The sequence below is a fragment of the Cucurbita pepo genome, chromosome 19 (genome assembly GCF_057944985.1).
Source record: "Cucurbita pepo subsp. pepo isolate OVF chromosome 19, ASM5794498v1, whole genome shotgun sequence".
NCBI lineage: Eukaryota > Viridiplantae > Streptophyta > Magnoliopsida > Cucurbitales > Cucurbitaceae > Cucurbita > Cucurbita pepo.
The window spans coordinates 10,983,870-11,003,115 of NC_141816.1; the positions used below are offsets into that span (position 1 = coordinate 10,983,870).

General features: G+C 37.6%; 4 protein-coding genes across 4 annotated transcripts; 3 read left to right on the forward strand and 1 right to left on the reverse strand.

Annotated features, from left to right (window-relative positions):
* The first annotated feature begins 274 nt into the window (after window positions 1-274).
* LOC111781407 (beta-galactosidase 3) lies at window positions 275-5,823 on the forward strand. Its single transcript, XM_023661969.2, has 19 exons — window positions 275-639; window positions 724-819; window positions 906-1,018; window positions 1,145-1,211; window positions 1,361-1,453; window positions 1,600-1,743; window positions 1,884-1,972; window positions 2,055-2,160; window positions 2,237-2,324; window positions 2,562-2,680; window positions 2,770-2,934; window positions 3,033-3,214; window positions 3,531-3,640; window positions 3,723-3,832; window positions 4,184-4,294; window positions 4,379-4,492; window positions 4,579-4,781; window positions 4,865-5,201; window positions 5,287-5,823. Exons 1-19 carry the CDS (start codon window positions 466-468, stop codon window positions 5,431-5,433), a joined length of 2,568 nt encoding a protein of 855 aa, XP_023517737.2. The 5' UTR covers window positions 275-465; the 3' UTR covers window positions 5,434-5,823.
* Window positions 5,824-6,075: 252 nt separating this feature from the next.
* On the reverse strand, window positions 6,076-7,344 carry TRX1 (thioredoxin H-type 1). Its single transcript, XM_023661970.2, has 3 exons — window positions 7,201-7,344; window positions 6,540-6,662; window positions 6,076-6,471 (listed from the first exon to the last, which is right to left on the reverse strand). The coding sequence occupies exons 1-3, from the start codon at window positions 7,291-7,293 to the stop codon at window positions 6,325-6,327; spliced, it is 363 nt and encodes a 120-aa protein (XP_023517738.1). The 5' UTR covers window positions 7,294-7,344; the 3' UTR covers window positions 6,076-6,324.
* Window positions 7,345-9,847: 2,503 nt separating this feature from the next.
* LOC111782013 (purple acid phosphatase 5) lies at window positions 9,848-12,106 on the forward strand. The gene is made up of 8 exons (XM_023662768.2): window positions 9,848-10,097; window positions 10,184-10,390; window positions 10,473-10,584; window positions 10,679-10,905; window positions 10,983-11,121; window positions 11,207-11,427; window positions 11,556-11,677; window positions 11,750-12,106. The coding sequence occupies exons 1-8, from the start codon at window positions 9,936-9,938 to the stop codon at window positions 11,937-11,939; spliced, it is 1,380 nt and encodes a 459-aa protein (XP_023518536.2). The 5' UTR covers window positions 9,848-9,935; the 3' UTR covers window positions 11,940-12,106.
* Window positions 12,107-13,091: 985 nt separating this feature from the next.
* Window positions 13,092-18,742, forward strand: LOC111780958 (FG-GAP repeat-containing protein). The gene is made up of 13 exons (XM_023661325.2): window positions 13,092-13,403; window positions 13,626-13,784; window positions 14,012-14,263; window positions 14,372-14,491; window positions 14,698-14,778; window positions 15,027-15,122; window positions 15,308-15,403; window positions 15,612-15,665; window positions 15,748-15,951; window positions 16,340-16,465; window positions 16,734-16,799; window positions 17,315-17,611; window positions 18,081-18,742. The coding sequence occupies exons 1-13, from the start codon at window positions 13,341-13,343 to the stop codon at window positions 18,552-18,554; spliced, it is 2,088 nt and encodes a 695-aa protein (XP_023517093.2). The 5' UTR covers window positions 13,092-13,340; the 3' UTR covers window positions 18,555-18,742.
* The last annotated feature ends 504 nt before the right edge of the window (window positions 18,743-19,246 follow it).

The following is a 19,246-nucleotide window of genomic DNA, read 5'->3' on the forward strand; positions in this document are numbered from 1 at the left end:
GAAGACAAATTTGACACTTCGTCAGAAAAGAATAAGTTGCAAGCAGGTACACTTTGTTAAAAAAACAAGCTTAACAATGACATGTTAATTTAATCACTTGATGTAAGCCGTTTACTTGCTACTTTTGTTTTTTATAATCACAGTTTGGTAGGTCACTAGCGGTACGGCATCTTTCACTTTTTGCTAGTGAGCTGTGGTAGCTTTTGACACTTGTGACTGTCGGTGAGTGGAGGCTGTATATAAAGCCAGGCATACAGGTTCATTGATTTGCAGTCATCGGAGGCTCGGATCTAAGTGCCGTGTTCAAACTGGGAATGAGCTCCTCTGCTGCTTTGGTTGTGGTAACAGATGCTTGGAATAGATCATAAATAGGAGCCTCTTTTCCTCTCGGTGCGTTGTAGATCTGCATTCAACTTTCCCTTCATTGGCAAGAAAGTCTCGAGTCCTTTTCTTTTTTTGCTCAGAATGGCAACCAACTCGGTTTCCAAGCTTTCAATAGTGGTTTTGGGGCTATTTTGGCTTCTGGGTGTTCAGCTTGTTCAATGTAGTGTGACCTATGATAGAAAGGCCATTTTAATCAATGGGCAGAGGAGAGTTCTCTTTTCTGGCTCCATACATTACCCCAGAAGCACTCCTGAGGTACATATCTCTGTTCCCTTTTTGTTCTTGGTGGGAATGTTCGGAGTTTTGTTTCTGATTTTTGGAGGCATGGAATTTGTGTAGATGTGGGAAGGTCTGATACAGAAAGCAAAAGAAGGTGGTCTTGATGCTGTTGAAACCTATGTGTTTTGGAATGTCCATGAGCCTTCCCCTGGCAATGTACTGTAATTCTCATAAACTTGTTCCGAAAATTCTTTGTTTTCCTCCTCATTTTGCTTGTCCTTTATGCTTTCTACGAATTTCAGTACAATTTCGAAGGGAGATATGATCTGGTGAGGTTCATAAAAACCATTCAGAAAGCTGGACTCTACGCAAACCTACGCATTGGACCTTATGTTTGTGCAGAATGGAACTTTGGGTACTCCCTTCTTACTTATGATCTTCATCTCTTTCTTTCTCTCTTAATTTTTTTGGCTCTTCTCAACGAGACGCTTGACTTTGCACCAACATTTTCCCTTGTTCTAATCTATAACGCTTCCTGCAGAGGGTTTCCTGTTTGGCTGAAGTATGTCCCAGGCATTAGTTTCAGAACTGATAATGAACCTTTCAAGGTATTTGCATATCCACGCCTCTTTAATCGATATGCTAAAAGCTAAAGTAAAGGGGAAATGCATTACTTTTAATAGCCATTGGGCTGTTTTATTAGTTTTGCCCAGCAGAGTTTATGGAAAACCCCTCTAAATCACTCTTGGTGTTACAGAAAGCAATGCAGGGATTTACAGAAAAAATTGTGGGGATGATGAAAAGTGAAAAGTTGTTTGAGTCTCAAGGTGGCCCCATCATTCTCTCTCAGGTACTGATTTCTAGTTTTCATTTCTTACTTGGCAAGATAATCAAAGAACATAAAAGGTCCTAATTCTTTCTTCTGAAGAATAGCTCTAATTGGAACTAGAATGGTTGAAATTATGGCAACGATAAAATGGGATTTTGATATTGTAGATTGAGAATGAATATGGAGTACAGAGCAAGTTATTTGGGGCTGCTGGGAAAAATTACATGACCTGGGCGGCAAAGATGGCTGTAGGACTGGAGACTGGAGTCCCATGGGTGATGTGCAAGGAAGAGGATGCCCCAGATCCAGTGGTGAGCACTTCTCTTCTCTATGTTACTCGAATTTTTGAAATGGAGTTCATTGTTGTTCTGTTATAGCTATTTAGCTTGGAACTCAGTCTCAAGCAAACACAAAAGCTTGTCTATGAAACTCTGGTTTTGTCTTGTGGCAGATTAATACATGCAATGGCTTTTATTGCGACACATTCTCTCCCAATAAACCCTACAAACCTACAATGTGGACAGAGGCATGGAGTGGCTGGTTTGTAACAGACTCTCTTATCTCACTATTGATCATCTGAAAGTTCCTCATTTTTGCTGATTTGTCTTTGACAAACCTGAAGGTTTAATGAATTCGGGGGTCCAATTCACCAGAGGCCAGTTCAAGATTTGGCATTTGCCGTTGCTCGGTTCATTCAAAAAGGAGGATCTTTTATTAACTATTACATGGTTGGTTTTCTGTGACACAAGCATTACTTTGTTGTAAATTATTATCCTATAAAATTCTCATCTCGTTGTGTGACAGTACCATGGAGGGACAAACTTTGGACGCACAGCAGGAGGACCTTTTATCACTACCAGCTATGACTATGATGCTCCAATTGATGAATATGGTGAGAGTTGAATGTCACTTATTCAAGATAGTTTTCCGGACATGCATAAAACCAAAGGGATTGTGCTCATGACTGCTAAAAAGGCACATTATTTATTCACACATTAGACCTTGTGGATGTAACATGGCTGGTTAAAGAAAGTTGGGAAATATGACAAAAATGGATATAGTGCTGGTCCTATGCTATTGATAATTTGGAAATATTTACATTGACCTCTTTGTTCAAAAACGATGATAGGTTTGATTAGGCAGCCAAAATACGGTCATTTGAAGGAGCTTCATAGGGTGGTGAAGATGTGCGAAAAAGCTTTAGTTTCAGCAGATCCAGTTGTGACTTCTCTAGGGAGCTCTCAACAGGTTTTTTTTACTTGTAGTCTGTGATTCTCTAGGCTCTCATCATCTAAGCATAATCAGAATTACTGAGACTCGACATTCAACATTTCCAGGCTTATGTTTACACATCAGAATCAGGAGATTGTGCAGCCTTTCTTTCAAATTATGACATAAATTCAGCTGCAAAAGTGATGTTCAATAACGTGCACTATAGTTTGCCTCCATGGTCCATCAGTATCCTTCCTGATTGTAGAAACGTAGTTTTCAATACAGCAAAGGTTTGAAAAAAATTCCTTGCTTTTAGTTTAGCTAGTGGCAAGACTTCAGCAGGATCTGGTTCCGGCTCACCTTGCTTTGTTATTTACTTGTTTCCCAGGTTGGAGTTCAAACATCACAACTTGAAATGCTACCAACAAACTCTCCTGTGTTCTTATGGGAAAGCTACAATGAAGACATTTCTGCTGAGGATGATAGCACAGCAACAATGACTACTTCTGGTTTACTGGAGCAGATAAATGTTACCAAGGATACTAGTGACTACCTATGGTATATTACTAGGTGAGGCCACTTTGTACTGGTCAGACTCTTGCTTGCTTACAATTTGATAATGAATTACTTTATACTTCATCTTTCTTCATCCAATTATGTGGATAAAAATCGTTGGAAGTCTAACTTACCGATCATCTTGTCATCTGATCTTCCAAATCACAAAAAGCCTAGAAGAATTTTTGGGGGCGGAAATAGAATCAAATAGACTAATCTTTGATCAAATAGAAACCATGAAAGTTTGCTTAGGCGATGTTTTGCCTTTGAGGTTAGCTCAGGTTTTCTGATGCTAGGGAACCTAATATTTTCCTTTCCAATGTCCCTTCAGTGTAGATATTGGTTCAACAGAATCCTTCCTGCATGGTGGAGAACTCCCCACACTGATTGTTATGTCAAGTGGCCATGCTGTGCATATCTTTATTAATGGGAGGCTTTCAGGTATAGTACTATTTCATTCTTCTTTGATGCCACCTCTCATGAAGAAAGCAGGAAATTTGAATAACTATCGGTCGTTTATCAGGTTCTGCATTTGGGTCGAGAGAAAATCGGAGATTCACTTATACTGGCAAAGTCGATTTTCATGCTGGACTAAACACAATTGCACTCCTGAGTGTTGCTGTGGGATTGCCAGTGAGTTTTATTCCCTCATTTTACATAGCCCATTCAATTGATGCTGAAGTTAGTCTTGAAAGGGGTTCCCATGTAGCTTTTCTTACTAAACTATGAAAGCATGAATGCTCTTGATCACTCCCCAAGATGTAGGGGTGCTTAAATTAAGCTTGGAGAACTTGTACAATCTGAGCTATTTTTACAAGCCACTCGATCACAAATTTCAAAATACAGTATTGAAAACAAAAATAGACAATTGCTTTCCAAGTATTTTCCAAATGGCCCCTTGACTTCCAATAGTATATCTTTTGGATCCCCACCCTACACATCCATTTGTTGCTAATTTCTCATTTTGAATTGTTGTTACTGAAGAATGTTGGGGGGCACTATGAGACATGGAACACCGGAATCCTAGGTCCAGTTGCTCTTCATGGACTTGATCAAGGAAAATTGGACTTATCCTGGGCAAAATGGACCTACAAGGTTTGATCACTTAACTCAAATTTCTCAATTGTTATGATTTCATCTCCCACAAACTTTACCTCACTCTCTACGCTACTAAAATAGGTTGGGCTGAAAGGAGAAGCCATGAATCTTAGATCTCCAAACAGTATTTCTTCAGTCGAATGGATGAAAGGATCATTGGCTGCACAAGCACCGCAACCACTGACTTGGCACAAGGTACCTCTTGACCCGAAATTCAACTTGATTTTACAAAGAAAGTTGAGATGACTCTTAAAAATATCAACCTCACATTTCACTTGCAGAGTAACTTTGATGCCCCTGAAGGAGATGAGCCATTGGCTTTAGACATGCAGGGAATGGGGAAGGGTCAAATATGGATTAATGGACATAGCATTGGAAGATACTGGACTGCATATGCCACTGGTAACTGTGAGAAGTGCAATTATGCTGGAAGCTTTAGACCTCTCAAGTGTCAGCAAGGCTGTGGCCAGCCAACACAAAGATGGTAACTTCTTCACATTAGGCAAAAGCTCATCAATATTGAAGAATGAATTTCTTTTACAGAACCCAGCTATATTTCATTTTCAGGTACCATGTGCCTCGTGCTTGGTTGAAGCCAAAAGACAATCTGTTAGTAGTCTTTGAGGAACTTGGAGGTAATCCCACAAGCATCAGTTTGGTGAAGAGATCAGTGACTAGTGTCTGTGCTGATGTCTCTGAATACCATCCAACTCTTAAGAATTGGCACATTGAAAGCTATGAAAAGTCGGAGGATTTACATCGGCCCAAAGTTCATCTCAAGTGTTCTGTAGGTTATTCCATAACCTCAATCAAATTTGCAAGCTTTGGAACACCATTAGGAACCTGCGGGAGCTACCAGCAAGGAACTTGCCATGCTCCTATGTCGTACAACACTCTTGAGAAGGTGCGAAAACTAAGATCCATTTTTGCTTTTTGTTTCATTGTCTGTATATAAATCCCACCTCATATTTTCATCTCTCTTTCTACAGAGGTGCATAGGGAAGCAAAGATGTGCCGTTACCATATCCAATACTAACTTTGGGAAAGATCCATGCCCAAACGTGTTGAAGCGACTATCGGTCGAAGCTGTATGTGCTCCGACAACTACTGCTGCAGAAACCAATTGGAAGGGTTGATTGAGTTGGCTGAAAAGAGGAGGATTTAGCTGCCTATGAAGGGTCGCATTCAGTGACTTAAACTACCAACTACCAGTAACAAGAGCAAGCAGAAGGATGATAGGTACAGGAGTACTTTTTCTTCAAGTTGTGTCTGATGATTTGATTTTCATATTGAGTCGATTTTTCTTCAAGGATGTGCGTGGTGCCGAAGGCAATAGATTCTTAGGTATAGGTCGTAAAGTTTGTAATCCCCGGGGTTCTGCAATCTAAGGCCCTGAGGTTGTGTTTCAATTCCCATTCCTGGCATTTTTACTGGAAATGGGTCTTGAGAAAAAAATAGTTAATTTATATCCTGTAATTTATTTCAGTTTGTTATATTGGGAAAAAAAATCAACCCCACTTAGGATCCGTTTCCTTTTGTTTGAGTGGAACCTTTTTGCATAGGATATGATAAGATCCAAAGGTTCAGATTCCTCCAGTTATGGAGTAGGGTATAATTTCATTCCAAAATGCACGACTTTACTGTCTAATCGAATTTAACAAAGGGTGCAAATTCAGAACAATCTAATAAGATATGTTAAACAAATCTCCCTCCTAAAGAAATCAATTTCTTTTCCTTTCAGCTTTATGGAGAAAATTAGTGCTCACGAGTCCAAGCAATGGCTCACTGAATATCAGATTCCAAATCCCAATTAAAGTAATGCAAAAATGACAATGTTTTTCACTTACAAGGAAGAAGAAAAGACAAGCAATAAAAGCCACTTCTAAAGGGAGAATACACCATGTTCACTAGTAACAACAAAGCAAGCGGATAGGAGTTGGTAACCAAGAATTGAAAATTATGGCGGTTTCCTAGTATAGTAAGTCCTTTATATCCTACTACAGAGCCCAATCGTCCATGATTGAGTATCAAGCAGAAGCAGTAGCAGACATGTGCTTGAATACAGTCTGCTGCAGTTCTTCCTTCTTAGCTCCAACCACTTTGTCCACAATTCTTCCCTCTTTCAGGAACATGAAAGTAGGCATTGCCTCCACCCCCCAATCTTTAGCTACAGACTGCACCAATCAACAGAGTTTTACAAGAGAAAGCAGGAGAGGTACTCATAAATTATAATCTACAGTACCTCGAGATCATCCACATCAACCTTTAGAAATGTGACGGTGGGAAATTTTTGAGCAAGCTGGTTTAGAAAAGGTTCAATGAACCGACATGGACCGCACCATGATGCAGAGAAATCCACAACTATCTGCATCAGTTTCAGCACTCATGAGCAAAATCGAACTATATGACACGAACAGTAACTAAGTTCAAGTGTCAAGAACTCAATAATTGGTTTAGTCCCTACTACATTAAAATAGGAACTATTCTGGCGAGAAAATGATTGGTGGCGAAATGTAGTCAAGGATTGGATTGGGTTGGGTGGCTTCGTATAATGATCTAAAATCTACTAAAACATGTATCCAATTTGTTCGCTGTGGAAAGCAATAAGTGGGAGACAACAATGAGATTGATTGTTGAATAAAGAAAAGCGAAGCACGAAAGATTCGAAACACTACTTTTTCTACCATATCACAAAAGCAAAGAAAAAAAGATCAAAGAATGAAAAACTTAAGTTCATCGCGCATATGTATATCATTTAGAATCACAACAGACTCCAGATCAAATCAAGTAATGCAAAAACAGGAAAACTCCGCCATTGTTCAGCCGAAAAGACAATCAATTATGATCATATATCCAATTGAAATGAGGAGCATATTATCGAATAGAATTGAAACGGTGCTTACCAGCTCCTCAGAGGCATTGCCCTTCTGAATTTGATGGTTCCATGAATCAATGGTGTTACAGCGAATGACTCGTCCCTCTGCTGCGGCTGCCATTATTCCCTTACTTTTTACGAATCTCTGAGAAAACCGACGCACGAAACGGATTTTGATCACACCGCGAATTTCTCCTTTAAATAAGCAACTAGAAATGCTTTTTTTACACACAAATGGACCTTAACTTGTCATTAATCACGATTTTGCCACCCCCAGTTAATGGACCGCTTTCAAATTAAATTCCATGCAACGTGAGATTTCTTTTTTCTTTTGGATTACGCGGGAAAACTAAAAACTAAAAAAATTAAAAATTAAGTTCACATTTAAAATTATTATTGTTATTTTTAATAATTTAAAATTAATCCCTTGTTTTTAGGCCACGTGCTCAAAATAAATCGCTATATATATATATATATATATATATATATATATATATATATATATAGGAGATTAATATTCCGTAGATAGAGGCTAGAAATGTCTTTTCGTTCATGTGTAACCTACAAGTTCTTGTTGGGGCCTAATTTTCTTTTTCTTTTTTACACATTTTCCACTATATTTTAATAATTATTCACCAAGCATTTAAATCAATTTATACCTATAAATTTAGAATATAGTATAATAAAAATTATAAAGTAAGTTAAATTATAAATTATAAATTTTATAAGTGTATTAATTTATATTATTTATTAGATTCTGCTCTTAAAAAATTAGTTTAAATTATGTTTGAAAGAATTAATTTAGGTTAGTAATTTAAAAACTCTCCCATGTGTATATTTTTTAAAAATTCTGTTAGGAATAGAAAAAGAAAATTGGAAAGATCAGAAAGAATTGGGAGAAATCTTTCATCCATTACAAAATCAAATTCGATATGCCTCTTAATGGCAGTAGACTTGCGATCCGATATGCCTCTTAATGGCAGCAGACTTGCGATCCGATATGCCTCTTAATGGCCTCTTAATGGCAGCAGACTTGCGATCCGATATGCCTCTTAATGGCCTCTTAATGGCAGCAGACTTGCGATCCGATATGCCTCTTAATGGCAGCAGACTTGCGATCCGATATGCCTCTTAATGGCAGCGAACTTGCGATTGTGCGACACTCACTTTCCAACGACAAGTGAGCTAAGCCAATTCGTTCTTGCGTCGCCTACGGCCAACGTATGCTCGAGTCTCTGGCCTCAGTTTTAACAAAAAGTTTTAGAAAGCGAGGGGAGAGAGAGATTTTCAAGCGAGGTATGCTCGAGTCTCTGGCCTCGGTTTGAAGATAAGGTTTTAGAATGGGAGGGCAGAGAGAGATTTTCGGGAGAGATGTTATATAAGCAAGCAGTAAGAGAGAATTTCTATGCTCAATTTAAAAATAGTTAATTATTTAAAATAAAATTTCTTATTTTCTTGATATAATTAAAATTTACTTATAAAATTAAAATGAATATAATTATTAATTAGTAAGAAGCTTTATGATTTCATAAAAAACCTTATCTTATACAAAAGGTGACCATGATTCTAATTCAAAAAACGACAAGAGAAATTAATATAATAGTGTCAATTTAAATATCATTACTTTAAATAATAAAAACAGAATATAACATTAGCCGCCGACTCCAAACTCGATCAAAATTATATAAAATATATTATATATTGTTTTAATTATGGCGTGAATAATGATAGAGGCCACTTTGAATGGCTGATCAAGAGTGACCGTTATGAGCCACACAATTTGGGGTTTTCATGGACCAACCTATGTCCCCTCTTCATATTGACCAAATTTCTTTCTAATATTTTTTTTTATTTTATATGCAAAAAATAAATATCTTATGTATTAAATATATTCATATAATTTAACATGTGTGACAGTTTTCCTATGTTTGTCATGTTATAAACAATCATTTTCAGTTTCTCTATTAATAAATTAATAAATTTAATATGCACTAAAAAAATGTGATTGATTTAATTCATTAACAAATTTCCTTCCCTCTTCCACCGTTAATGTCGGCAGTTCGACCTATGATTTATCATTCATGGACATTGATAAGATCCTTCCATTTAGCAGCACTTTAGAATGGCATAGCCTTAAAGTTAAGGGTGAGGTTCAAACGAAGAAAGGCTTACGGTGGATACCCAAGTACCCAAATACGAGGAAGGGGGTCCAAATGTTATAAAATGTATATAAAATGTTATAAAATGTTATAAAATGTTATTCTATTTGAACATTTCCTTCAAAGTTTAGAACGTATCTACTGGGGAGAGATTTTGTTAAGAATGATGCTCTGATAGAGAAACAAAAGTGGGATGAAAAATTTAATAAACATAGGTGGGATCGAAAGTCTCAACCTTCAGACCCCTTTTCACTTCATATTTATATTTATTATATAAAATTTAATTATTTAAATAATTTATTTATTTTCTAAGAAGATTTATTATATTTTATAGTAAGATTTAAATTTATTGTATTAATAGTTTATTTAAAAAGAAAAAATTTATGAAGCCCCATGAATTTGAGTTAGATATATTTAGTTAAAATTAAAGAAATTAAATTTCACCCGAATTTATTTGTTTGAATTTTGCTGAACTGGTAATTTGATATCAGAACGGAAAACGAAAATTTCTACGCGCATAAAAAACCGCCCGTCCATTTCTATATCTATAAAACCTAAAATAATTACTTCATTTCCCTCTCAAAACCCTTTCGAATCCCTCACCATGGCAGCGATTTCACAGTTTATAGTTCTGCTTCTATTGATCTCTCTCGCCAATCTCTGCAATGGAGGTATTACCAGTAAATTCATGCGGAAACTTGAAGCTTCTGTGGATATGCCTGCAGAAGCTTTCCCCCCGCCCGCCGGTTACAACGCACCCGAACAGGTCTCGCCTGATCAAATTCTTTGATCTTCAGGATTTCAGATACTATCGATTTTCAACTGGTTTTCATTGTTTTGATGAATTTGCAGGTTCACATTACACAGGGAGATCGCCATGGCAGAGGCGTTATAATTTCGTGGGTGACGCCATTGTCGCCCAAACCTACTGTTGTCAGATATTGGGCGGCGGATGGGGACGGGAATCGCCGCAATAAAGCACATTCCAGAATCACCACTTACAAATATTATAATTACACTTCTGCATTCATCCACCACGCCACCATAAACAATCTTGAGGTTTGTTCTTGCTCTGATTTTTAAACCCTATGCTCTATCCGTATTTTCTAGTCCTGAAATTGATTCGGAAATTGCGTTGTAGTACGACACTAAATACTTCTACGAGCTTGGAAGTGGCAATGCAACGCGTCGGTTTTTCTTCACAACGCCTCCCAGGGTCGGTCCAGATGTTCCGTACACATTCGGCATCATTGGTAACAGTTCGTCGTGTTTTTCTTCTCTCGTATGTGATTCAATCGCATTCTCTGTTTTGATAAATCAGGGCTAGTAATTTCATTATCTCTGCAGGCGATCTTGGACAGACTTATGATTCGAACCAAACGTTTGAGCATTATTATTCAAATCCGAAGGGACAAGCGGTTCTGTTCGCCGGAGACCTTTCATACGCCGATAATCATCCGTTTCACGACAATAGGAAGTGGGATACATGGGGTCGATTTGTGGAGAAGAGCACTGCGTATCAGCCATGGATTTGGACCGCCGGTAACCACGAAATAGATTTTGCTCCACAAATTGTAAGAACAGATCAAGAACAATATCTATATTCTATTTCTACTTGAAATTTGAAGCTAATTTGATTCGATTGTTTCAGGGAGAAAACACCCCTTTTAAACCTTATACGCATCGGTATCACGTTCCTTATAAAACTGCGCAAAGCACATCCCCACTCTGGTATTCGATCAAGCGTGCATCTGCCTACATTATAGTCCTTTCTTCTTACTCAGCTTACGGTGTGTGTGCTCATTAATCTGTGATCTGGGTATTCAATCACTATCTAAAATAGAGATCAGAATTTAAGTTTTATTGATCTTTCAGGCAAATATACTCCACAATATGAGTGGCTACAGAAGGAGTTTAAGAAGGTGAAGAGAGATGAGACTCCATGGTTGATTGTTATGCTTCATGCTCCTTGGTATAATAGTTACAATTACCATTATATGGAAGGAGAGAGCATGAGGGTCATGTTTGAATCATGGTTTATTCAGAACAAAGTTGATATTGTTCTTTCTGGCCATATCCATGCTTATGAGCGTTCGGTATTTAACCTTCTTCCTTTCTCTTCTTGTTCTTATGGATTGCTGCTTGAAGTGATTTGTTTTGACAATTTTGTGAGATGGGTATTTGATAAAAATATTGAATGGACTTGATTGTTTGTTTCTGGTAGGAGCGAGTGTCGAACGTGAGATACAATATAACGAATAGATTATGCAGTCCAGTTAGAGACATTAACGCACCAATCTACATAACCATCGGCGACGGCGGGAATATTGAAGGCCTGGCTAACGAGTGAGTATATATATATATGCCTTCATATCTTTGATCGGGATGGAATACATTGAAACCCAATGATGAACGCAGGTTTACGGAGCCACAACCAAGTTACTCGGCGTTTAGGGAGGCAAGCTTTGGGCATGCAATTCTTGAAATAAAAAATCGAACTCATGCATATTATACATGGCATCGCAACCATGACAACGAACCTGTTTCTGCTGATTCACTTTGGATATATAACAGATATTGGTATCCTGAAGATGAGAGTTTTCATTAACTTTTTTTTTTTTTTTTTTTTTTTTTTTCGATTTTTAGGGAGGTTGTAGTGCTCTTAAATTTCGTTTTCTCTATTTTTCTTGTCGGTTCTGTTAATTAATAATAATCTTTATTTGTGTTGTCGCCCACGAAGTGAATAAAAGAACTATAATTTGTAATTGTTTACGGGTAAGTGTAAAATGATTGCTTATGTTTCCACTCCATTAGTTTAGTATAATGATGGAATGTTTCGTTCTTTTCTCAATTGGGATCTCACAATCCCTCTTATTTGGGGTCTAATGTCCTTGTGCCGATCTCACAATCCTCTTATTTGGGGGCCTAACGTTCTTGTTGGCACATCAACAGGTGTCTAGTGCTGGTCACCGATCGATGTCTAGCTCTAATAACATTAAGCCCACCCACAATCCTCTTATTTGGGGGCCTAACGTTCTTGTTGGCACATCAATAGGTGTCTAGTGCTGGTCACCAATCGATGTCTAGCTCTAATAACATTAAGCCCACCCACAATCCTCTTATTTGGGGGCCTAACGTCCTTATTGGCACATCAGTAAGTGTCTCACAATCCTCTTATTTGGGGGCCTAACGTTCTTGTTGGCACATCAATAGGTGTCTAGTGTTGGTCACCGAGCGACTAGCTCTAATAACATTAAGCCTACCGCTAGTAGATATGGTTAACTTCGACCTGTTACGTATTGCCGTTAAACTTTTTCACATTTTTACAAGAAATGTTTCGTTACCGAATTTGTATTTATTTAGTCTATGAATTTTAAAAATTCATAAAATTTAACTATTAAATATATTTTTTAAAATTTCGAATATGATATAAACTAACACATTTCTAAAATTATTTTATTTTATTTTATTTTTTGTTCATTATAATTAGGGTTTGAGAAATTCTTTTAGTGAAACTAAAATAGTAGAAAATTCAGCAAAAATTATTTGTATTGAAAACGTTCCTAGAAATTTAATTAATATATGGATAAAAGACACAAAAAATATTGTATATCCTTAAACCCTAAACCCAAACCCATCCCCAAAGGACGAACCGGCCCAACAAGATTGTTATTGAAACCCGAATGTTTGGGCCAGTCGCAAGAAAAGCCCAATTCTTAAATAGCGGGAAACTATCTAAACGGATCCTATTAAACCGCTGTCGGTAACGGTAGTGTCGAACTGCTGCAATCCACCGTCGTCTCCGTCGCGTCTCGTGTTGTAGGTCGTTATCCTCAATGGGAATTTGGTGAAATGTTGAAGCCAATTATTTCTCTGGTTTCTTAACTGTAAGGAATGAACCTAAGCTCTTAGCCTTTACGCCTCGAAGCTGCATTTCCATTTTCCTTGGAGAACTGTGAATCGGCTGATTCAACCCACTGGAGCTGAAGGTCAAAGAGAATCCAACTATATGAGGAAGCGAGATTTAGCCATTCTTATGCTATCAGCCTTCGCTATTTTTTTCTCCCTTCAGGTTTCCGATTTGTTGTCATCTTCATTTCCTAATTTATATACTCGTTTTTTTCTTAATTTTCGAATAACATACTTGTTTACGACTTCTTCTGATTTCATCCTTTGGCGTTCCTTGATTTTGGAATTTTATTGCTGTTTCGACGATATTGTGTTGTTGCTTTGCCATTTCCTTTGTTAACTTTGTAAAACTGGGACTGATTATTGTGTCTCTCCTGAGTTTCAGCATGAAGGCCATTTCTCGTTCAGGGAGGCGTGGATGCATCTCACTGATGAGTACCCAATCAAGTATGAAGGTGATCGTCTCCCGCCACCTATCGTCGCCGATCTTAATGGTGATGGAAAGAAGGAGGTTCTTGTGGCGACACACGATGCTAAAATTATGGTAATCTCGAGTCCCGTGCCGCATTCATTTGGTTTTATCTGATCACGTGTGTTCTCTTGTGGAATAATTTGGTAGATTATTTTAGCCTGCTGCAATGTTAAATACGACTCGTTTCTTTCTGTACCATATGATGATTGGATTTCCAGAACATTTTGCTCGCTCCTAAAGCGTTTTGCTCGTCAATCGGCTATGTAGATTTGTTTATGAACTTTGATTGGTCGTTTCAGGTTTTGGAACCCCATAGTAGGCGAGTGGATGAGGGATTTAGTAATGCACGTGTGCTGACAGAGGTCTCTTTGTTGCCTGATAAAGTACGCGTTTCATCTGGTAGACGTCCAGTAGCCATGGCTACTGGAATTATTTATCGGCATCCCAGACATGGTCAACCAGTGACTCAGGTTCTTGTTGTTGTTACATCTGGTTGGTCTGTAATGTGCTTTGATCACAATCTCAAGAAGTTATGGGAAACAAATCTGCAGGTTTGTTCTTTTGTGCTTTATGCCATGTTCATTGCATTTTCTTTGTTCTATCATTCTCCTTAGATCATTTGGTTTTCTAATAGCCTAGTTCTTGGTGGGATTTGACAGGAGGATTTTCCACATAATGCTCACCACAGAGAGATAGCAATCTCGATAAGCAATTATACCCTAAAGCATGGTGATTCAGGATTGGTTATTGTTGGTGGGAGAATGGAAATGCAGCCACGTGTATGTCTTGTTGTATTTTGGTTGTTAAGATGCATGATATTTATTTACTTCTCACAATACTAGTTTGAATGCTGTCATATTTGTGTTTTCTCCCTCCACAGTCAATATCAAGAAAATTTCCTACTGTTTCAATCTTTTGTTATCTTTTAGTTGAGGATTCAGCATAATGGAATCAACATACTATTTACCAAAGTACTTCCATATAGATTTTTATGGATCCCTTTGAAGAATTTGGAATTGGAGAAAAGAAAGCTGAGCAGCATAGAAGAAGTGCTACGGAAAAGGAGGTATGTTTGGAAAATGCTGATGATTATGAGAACTGGACCCTTGAAATGAATAAACTGTTTTGTGTTTTCATGGTTTGGAGATTGAATTTATATTTCAAACTTGAGGAACTTTGTTACTTAACTCACTGGTCTGACTTACTAGTGTGACAAATTTAGCTGTAGTTGGTACTTGATAGTTGCATATTTTTCTGTTAAAATTAAATGTTGGCAGAAGATGGTTACATGACAAGTCAACGCATTCTTTGTAGACTTCTGAGAACTCTGGGGCAGTACATTTACGCCATTTTGCATTTTATGCATTTGCTGGTCGATCTGGTGTGCTACGATGGAGCAGGAAGAATGAGGTGATTCAACTGATACTCTGTTTCTTGCCTTTTCATATTGTTTATTGGGAAACTTCTTCTTCAGAGGACACTGTTACTTCATCAGAAAAATGGTCATTCCTTTTTTTGTCGAGGAACTGCAAGTAGTTACTCTCTGTAGATCTTGGCATTCACTTCTTATTAATGATTTTATCGTCATGTTTCAGAACATTGAGGCACATTCTTCAGATGCATCACAGTTAACTCCACAGCATAATTACAGGCTCGATGTTCATTCTCTGAATGCTCGACATCCTGGAGAGGTATGATGTATTATACTGATTCTTGTACTAACATTGATTAGGTCCATTACAATTCAACATCCATGCTAATATTAATGTGATCTAAACACAAGTTTTTACCCTGCACAAGAGTTTGTAGTTAGAATTTTCTCCAGTTATGGAAGTTTTGAGATGATTTCTCTTTTAAAAAATAAATACTAGTAAAATTCCTAACCCTTGCAAATTGTAGTTTGAGTGCAGGCAATTTAGAGAATCAGTCCTTGGAGTTATGCCACACCACTGGGTAAGGTCTCGCATATTTTTCTGTTGTAATTTTCTGGTAAATATTTGATTGCTTTTTTAATTAGTGTTTTTCGTTCAAACAGGATAGGAGAGAAGACACTGTGCTAGAGTTGGCACACTTCAGGCGACATAAAAGGAAAATGCTGAAGAAAACATCTGGAAAATCAATTAATTTTCCTTTTCACAAGCCTGAGGAAAACCATCCTCCTGGGAAGGACTCGAGTAAAAGGATTCCTAAAATTATTGGCAGTGCTGCAAATATTGCTGTTTCAGCAAAAACTAAGAAGGTACAGTCCGTCAATGCCTTCATTGCATTTTGATGAATAAATGCTTGAATTATTAACGAAGCTGGAGTTTCTGAATTCGTAATTTGGACCCATTCATAAGATGGAGTTTTTCTCTCCATTGCTGTTTTTTATATAATTAAGAACGCTCTGACAGACATTGCCTTCAAAAAGCGTCCATTTTAGATTATTTCAATGTCCCTTTTTTTCGTACAACAAATATAGCGGGTGAGATTTGAATCTCTTACCTCAAGGAAATGAGTAAATATCTTGGGGTGGATTTGAATGAGGCAAGGAGTATCACAACTAAGCTCATGTTGGCAGGGTAAAACTGCTCCTCATTCTCAGTTATTAGTATTTTTTTCATAACCTCTTAATATTTTTGATACAGCGTCTTCCATATGTTCCTACCATAACTAACTATACCAAGCTTTGGTGGCTTCCTAATGTTGTCGTGGCTCATCAAAAAGAAGGTATAGAAGCTCTGCATTTGGCATCTGGCCGCACTGTTTGCAAGGTGTGCTTTTATGATCGTTATCTGCTAGATTTTCAGGACTACATAATGGCTTTTTGCATTTCATCTCAAATGAAAAGGTGTTTCTTTGTTGCAGCGAAAGAATCCTAAATGTTATTCCTTTCCTTAAAAAATATCAAGAACCTTTTTCGGCTTGCCCACATTTTCATCTTTTAGTTTATACCATATACATAAAATTGAAAATTCTTCTTTTAGTTGGTCTATGCAAACTACTTCTGTTCCAAATTGAAATCATTATTGATTTTGCCAGGTACATCTTCAAGAAGGTGGTTTGCATGCTGATATCAATGGAGATGGAGTCCTTGATCATGTTCAGGTGCACAAATTTTCTTGACATATCAATATTTACGTTGGCCTTAGGGCGTTGTTCTTGGTTCCTTAATTACTGCAGTGTGCGCAGTTCAATTCTAAATAGTCTTGGAATTTTATTATTCATGTTCAGATACTCAGTATTCCTGATTGCATGGGGAAGTGGATATTCTTTAATATTGTGCACGGCTTGCCTTGATGAGTGAACAGAAAGACATGGCTACTTCACCTTATGCAATTTTCTATGTTACCTGATCTCCCGAGTCTGATATTGAGTACATGTCTTACCTGCTTCCTGATTCTTGCTTATTCCAATTGCATATAGGTTTAGATACCATCATTAGCCATTTCGTATCATTCAATTTCTCAAGTCCTGCATTTGCGAGAAAGAAATTGAATGCATATATTCTAAATAGCATTTAAATATCACTGATGAAGTTGTGATGTTCACATTTTAATAAAAGTCTACATTTAGGATAATTGTTTCAATTTTGGGAACTTTTCAAATTTTTTAACACTCAGGCTGTTGGAGGAAATGGTGCTGAGCGCACTGTGGTTACGGGATCAATGGAAGTTATTCAACCATGTTGGGCTATTGCAACCTCCGGGGTACCTGTACGAGAACAACTCTTTAATGCTTCCATATGCCATTTTTCCCCTTTTAACTTCTTCCAACACGGAGAACTTTCAAAATTTGGCCGTATTCCAGACATTGGTTCTTTAGAGGTTGCAACTCCCATTATTATCCCAAGAGAAGATGGTCATAGGCATCGTAAGGGAAGCCATGGCGATGTTGTCTTCTTGACCAACCGAGGAGAGGTATTGCCAAATTGGTATCTATTTGCACCTTTTTTTTTTTTTTTTTTTTTTGTAGTTAATTTGTTGTACATTTTAATTTAACTTGAATGCACTCTAATATTCCTTCTCATTTTCTTTTCGTTATATATGTTGGAAGTAATTATGGCATAGCTTAAATGCAAAGATATTGGGACGCTTCTGGTTATTTGTGCGCCTTGCATCTTCATTGCATGTTCATCCCATTGGTCATACAGGAGATTTCTCTTTTGTTTAATCAAGAAATAGACTGCACGGATGTAAACCTCCATAACAAGTTTGAAACATGTCAGTGAAATGTGAACATAAAACTAAATCATCTTGAATGCATTGCTTGTATCATCCACAATCCAGTCTGTGTTAACTTATTTGCCATCAGTAAATCAATCAGACTTCATTCCTTTTTATGTTTATACGAGTCGGCTTGATGACTAGATGGTATTATTTGGTGCAGGTAACGTCGTATTCACCTGGATTGCACGGTCATGGTGCCGATTGGCAGTGGCAGATCTTAACAGGTGCTTCTTGGTCTAATCTTCCATCTCCATCAGGAATGATGGAAGCTGGTACAGTGATTCCCACACTCAAGACGATCTACTTGCGAGCGCATGACGATCGAGCAATGGTCCTTGCTGCAGGAGAACAAGAAGCCATAGTCATATCTCCTGGGGGAAGCATACAGGCATCAATCGATCTTCCTGCCTCTCCTACCCATGCCCTCATCTGCGAGGACTTCTCAAACGATGGTCTTACAGATATTATCCTTGTGACCTCTACTGGGGTGTATGGCTTTGTCCAGACCAGGCAACCAGGGGCCCTCTTTTTCAGTACGCTGGTGGGCTGCCTCATCCTTGTAATGGGAGTCATTTTTGTTATCCAACACTTGAATTCGATTAAGGGAAAGCCTCGGCCTTCAACCAATTGGTAACAAGTAAGAAACAGTCTCTCATAAAGTGTTTTGACTTTAAATGCTTTGCTAACAGAGGAGGATCATTTCCGTATATCTGGAGATGTAATTTATAGAGCAGAGTAGAATGTAAACACCCCATCAAAAGCTTTCCAACCAAAACCCATCAAAAGCTTTTCAACCAAAACCCATCAAAAGCTTACTGGTAAGTGTGTCTAAAAATCCACATCTGTTCCTTTCTTCCATTCTCATATTCCCATTCATTCTTCTGTCACGCGTATGAGAAATCTCAGAAGAATGTAAGGGATTGTTTTAGGGTGTGGCCTAAGCTAATAAGGGCACCTCCCCTAATCTTTAACTTTTATGGGACCACCCTCTCCCTCCCCCTTCATTCTTCTTATTATTATTATTCATAATTTCCTTTGGAGAGTATGATATTGTCTACTTTGAATATAAGCTTTCATGACTTTGTTTTTTGTTTCTCCAAAAAGACTTTATACCAATGGAGATATACTCGATACTTATAAACTCATAATCATTCCTTTAATTAGCCAATGTTAGATAGACATCTTCAATACCGTTCCCCAGTTTCTACTTATTTTAGCCAAGGTTAGTGGATTTTGTTTGTTGATGATCGTTGGAGTCCGAAAAGATCATAGATATATATATGTGTGTGGATGTGTGAGAAGATTATATTTTGCTTTTGGTGTAAA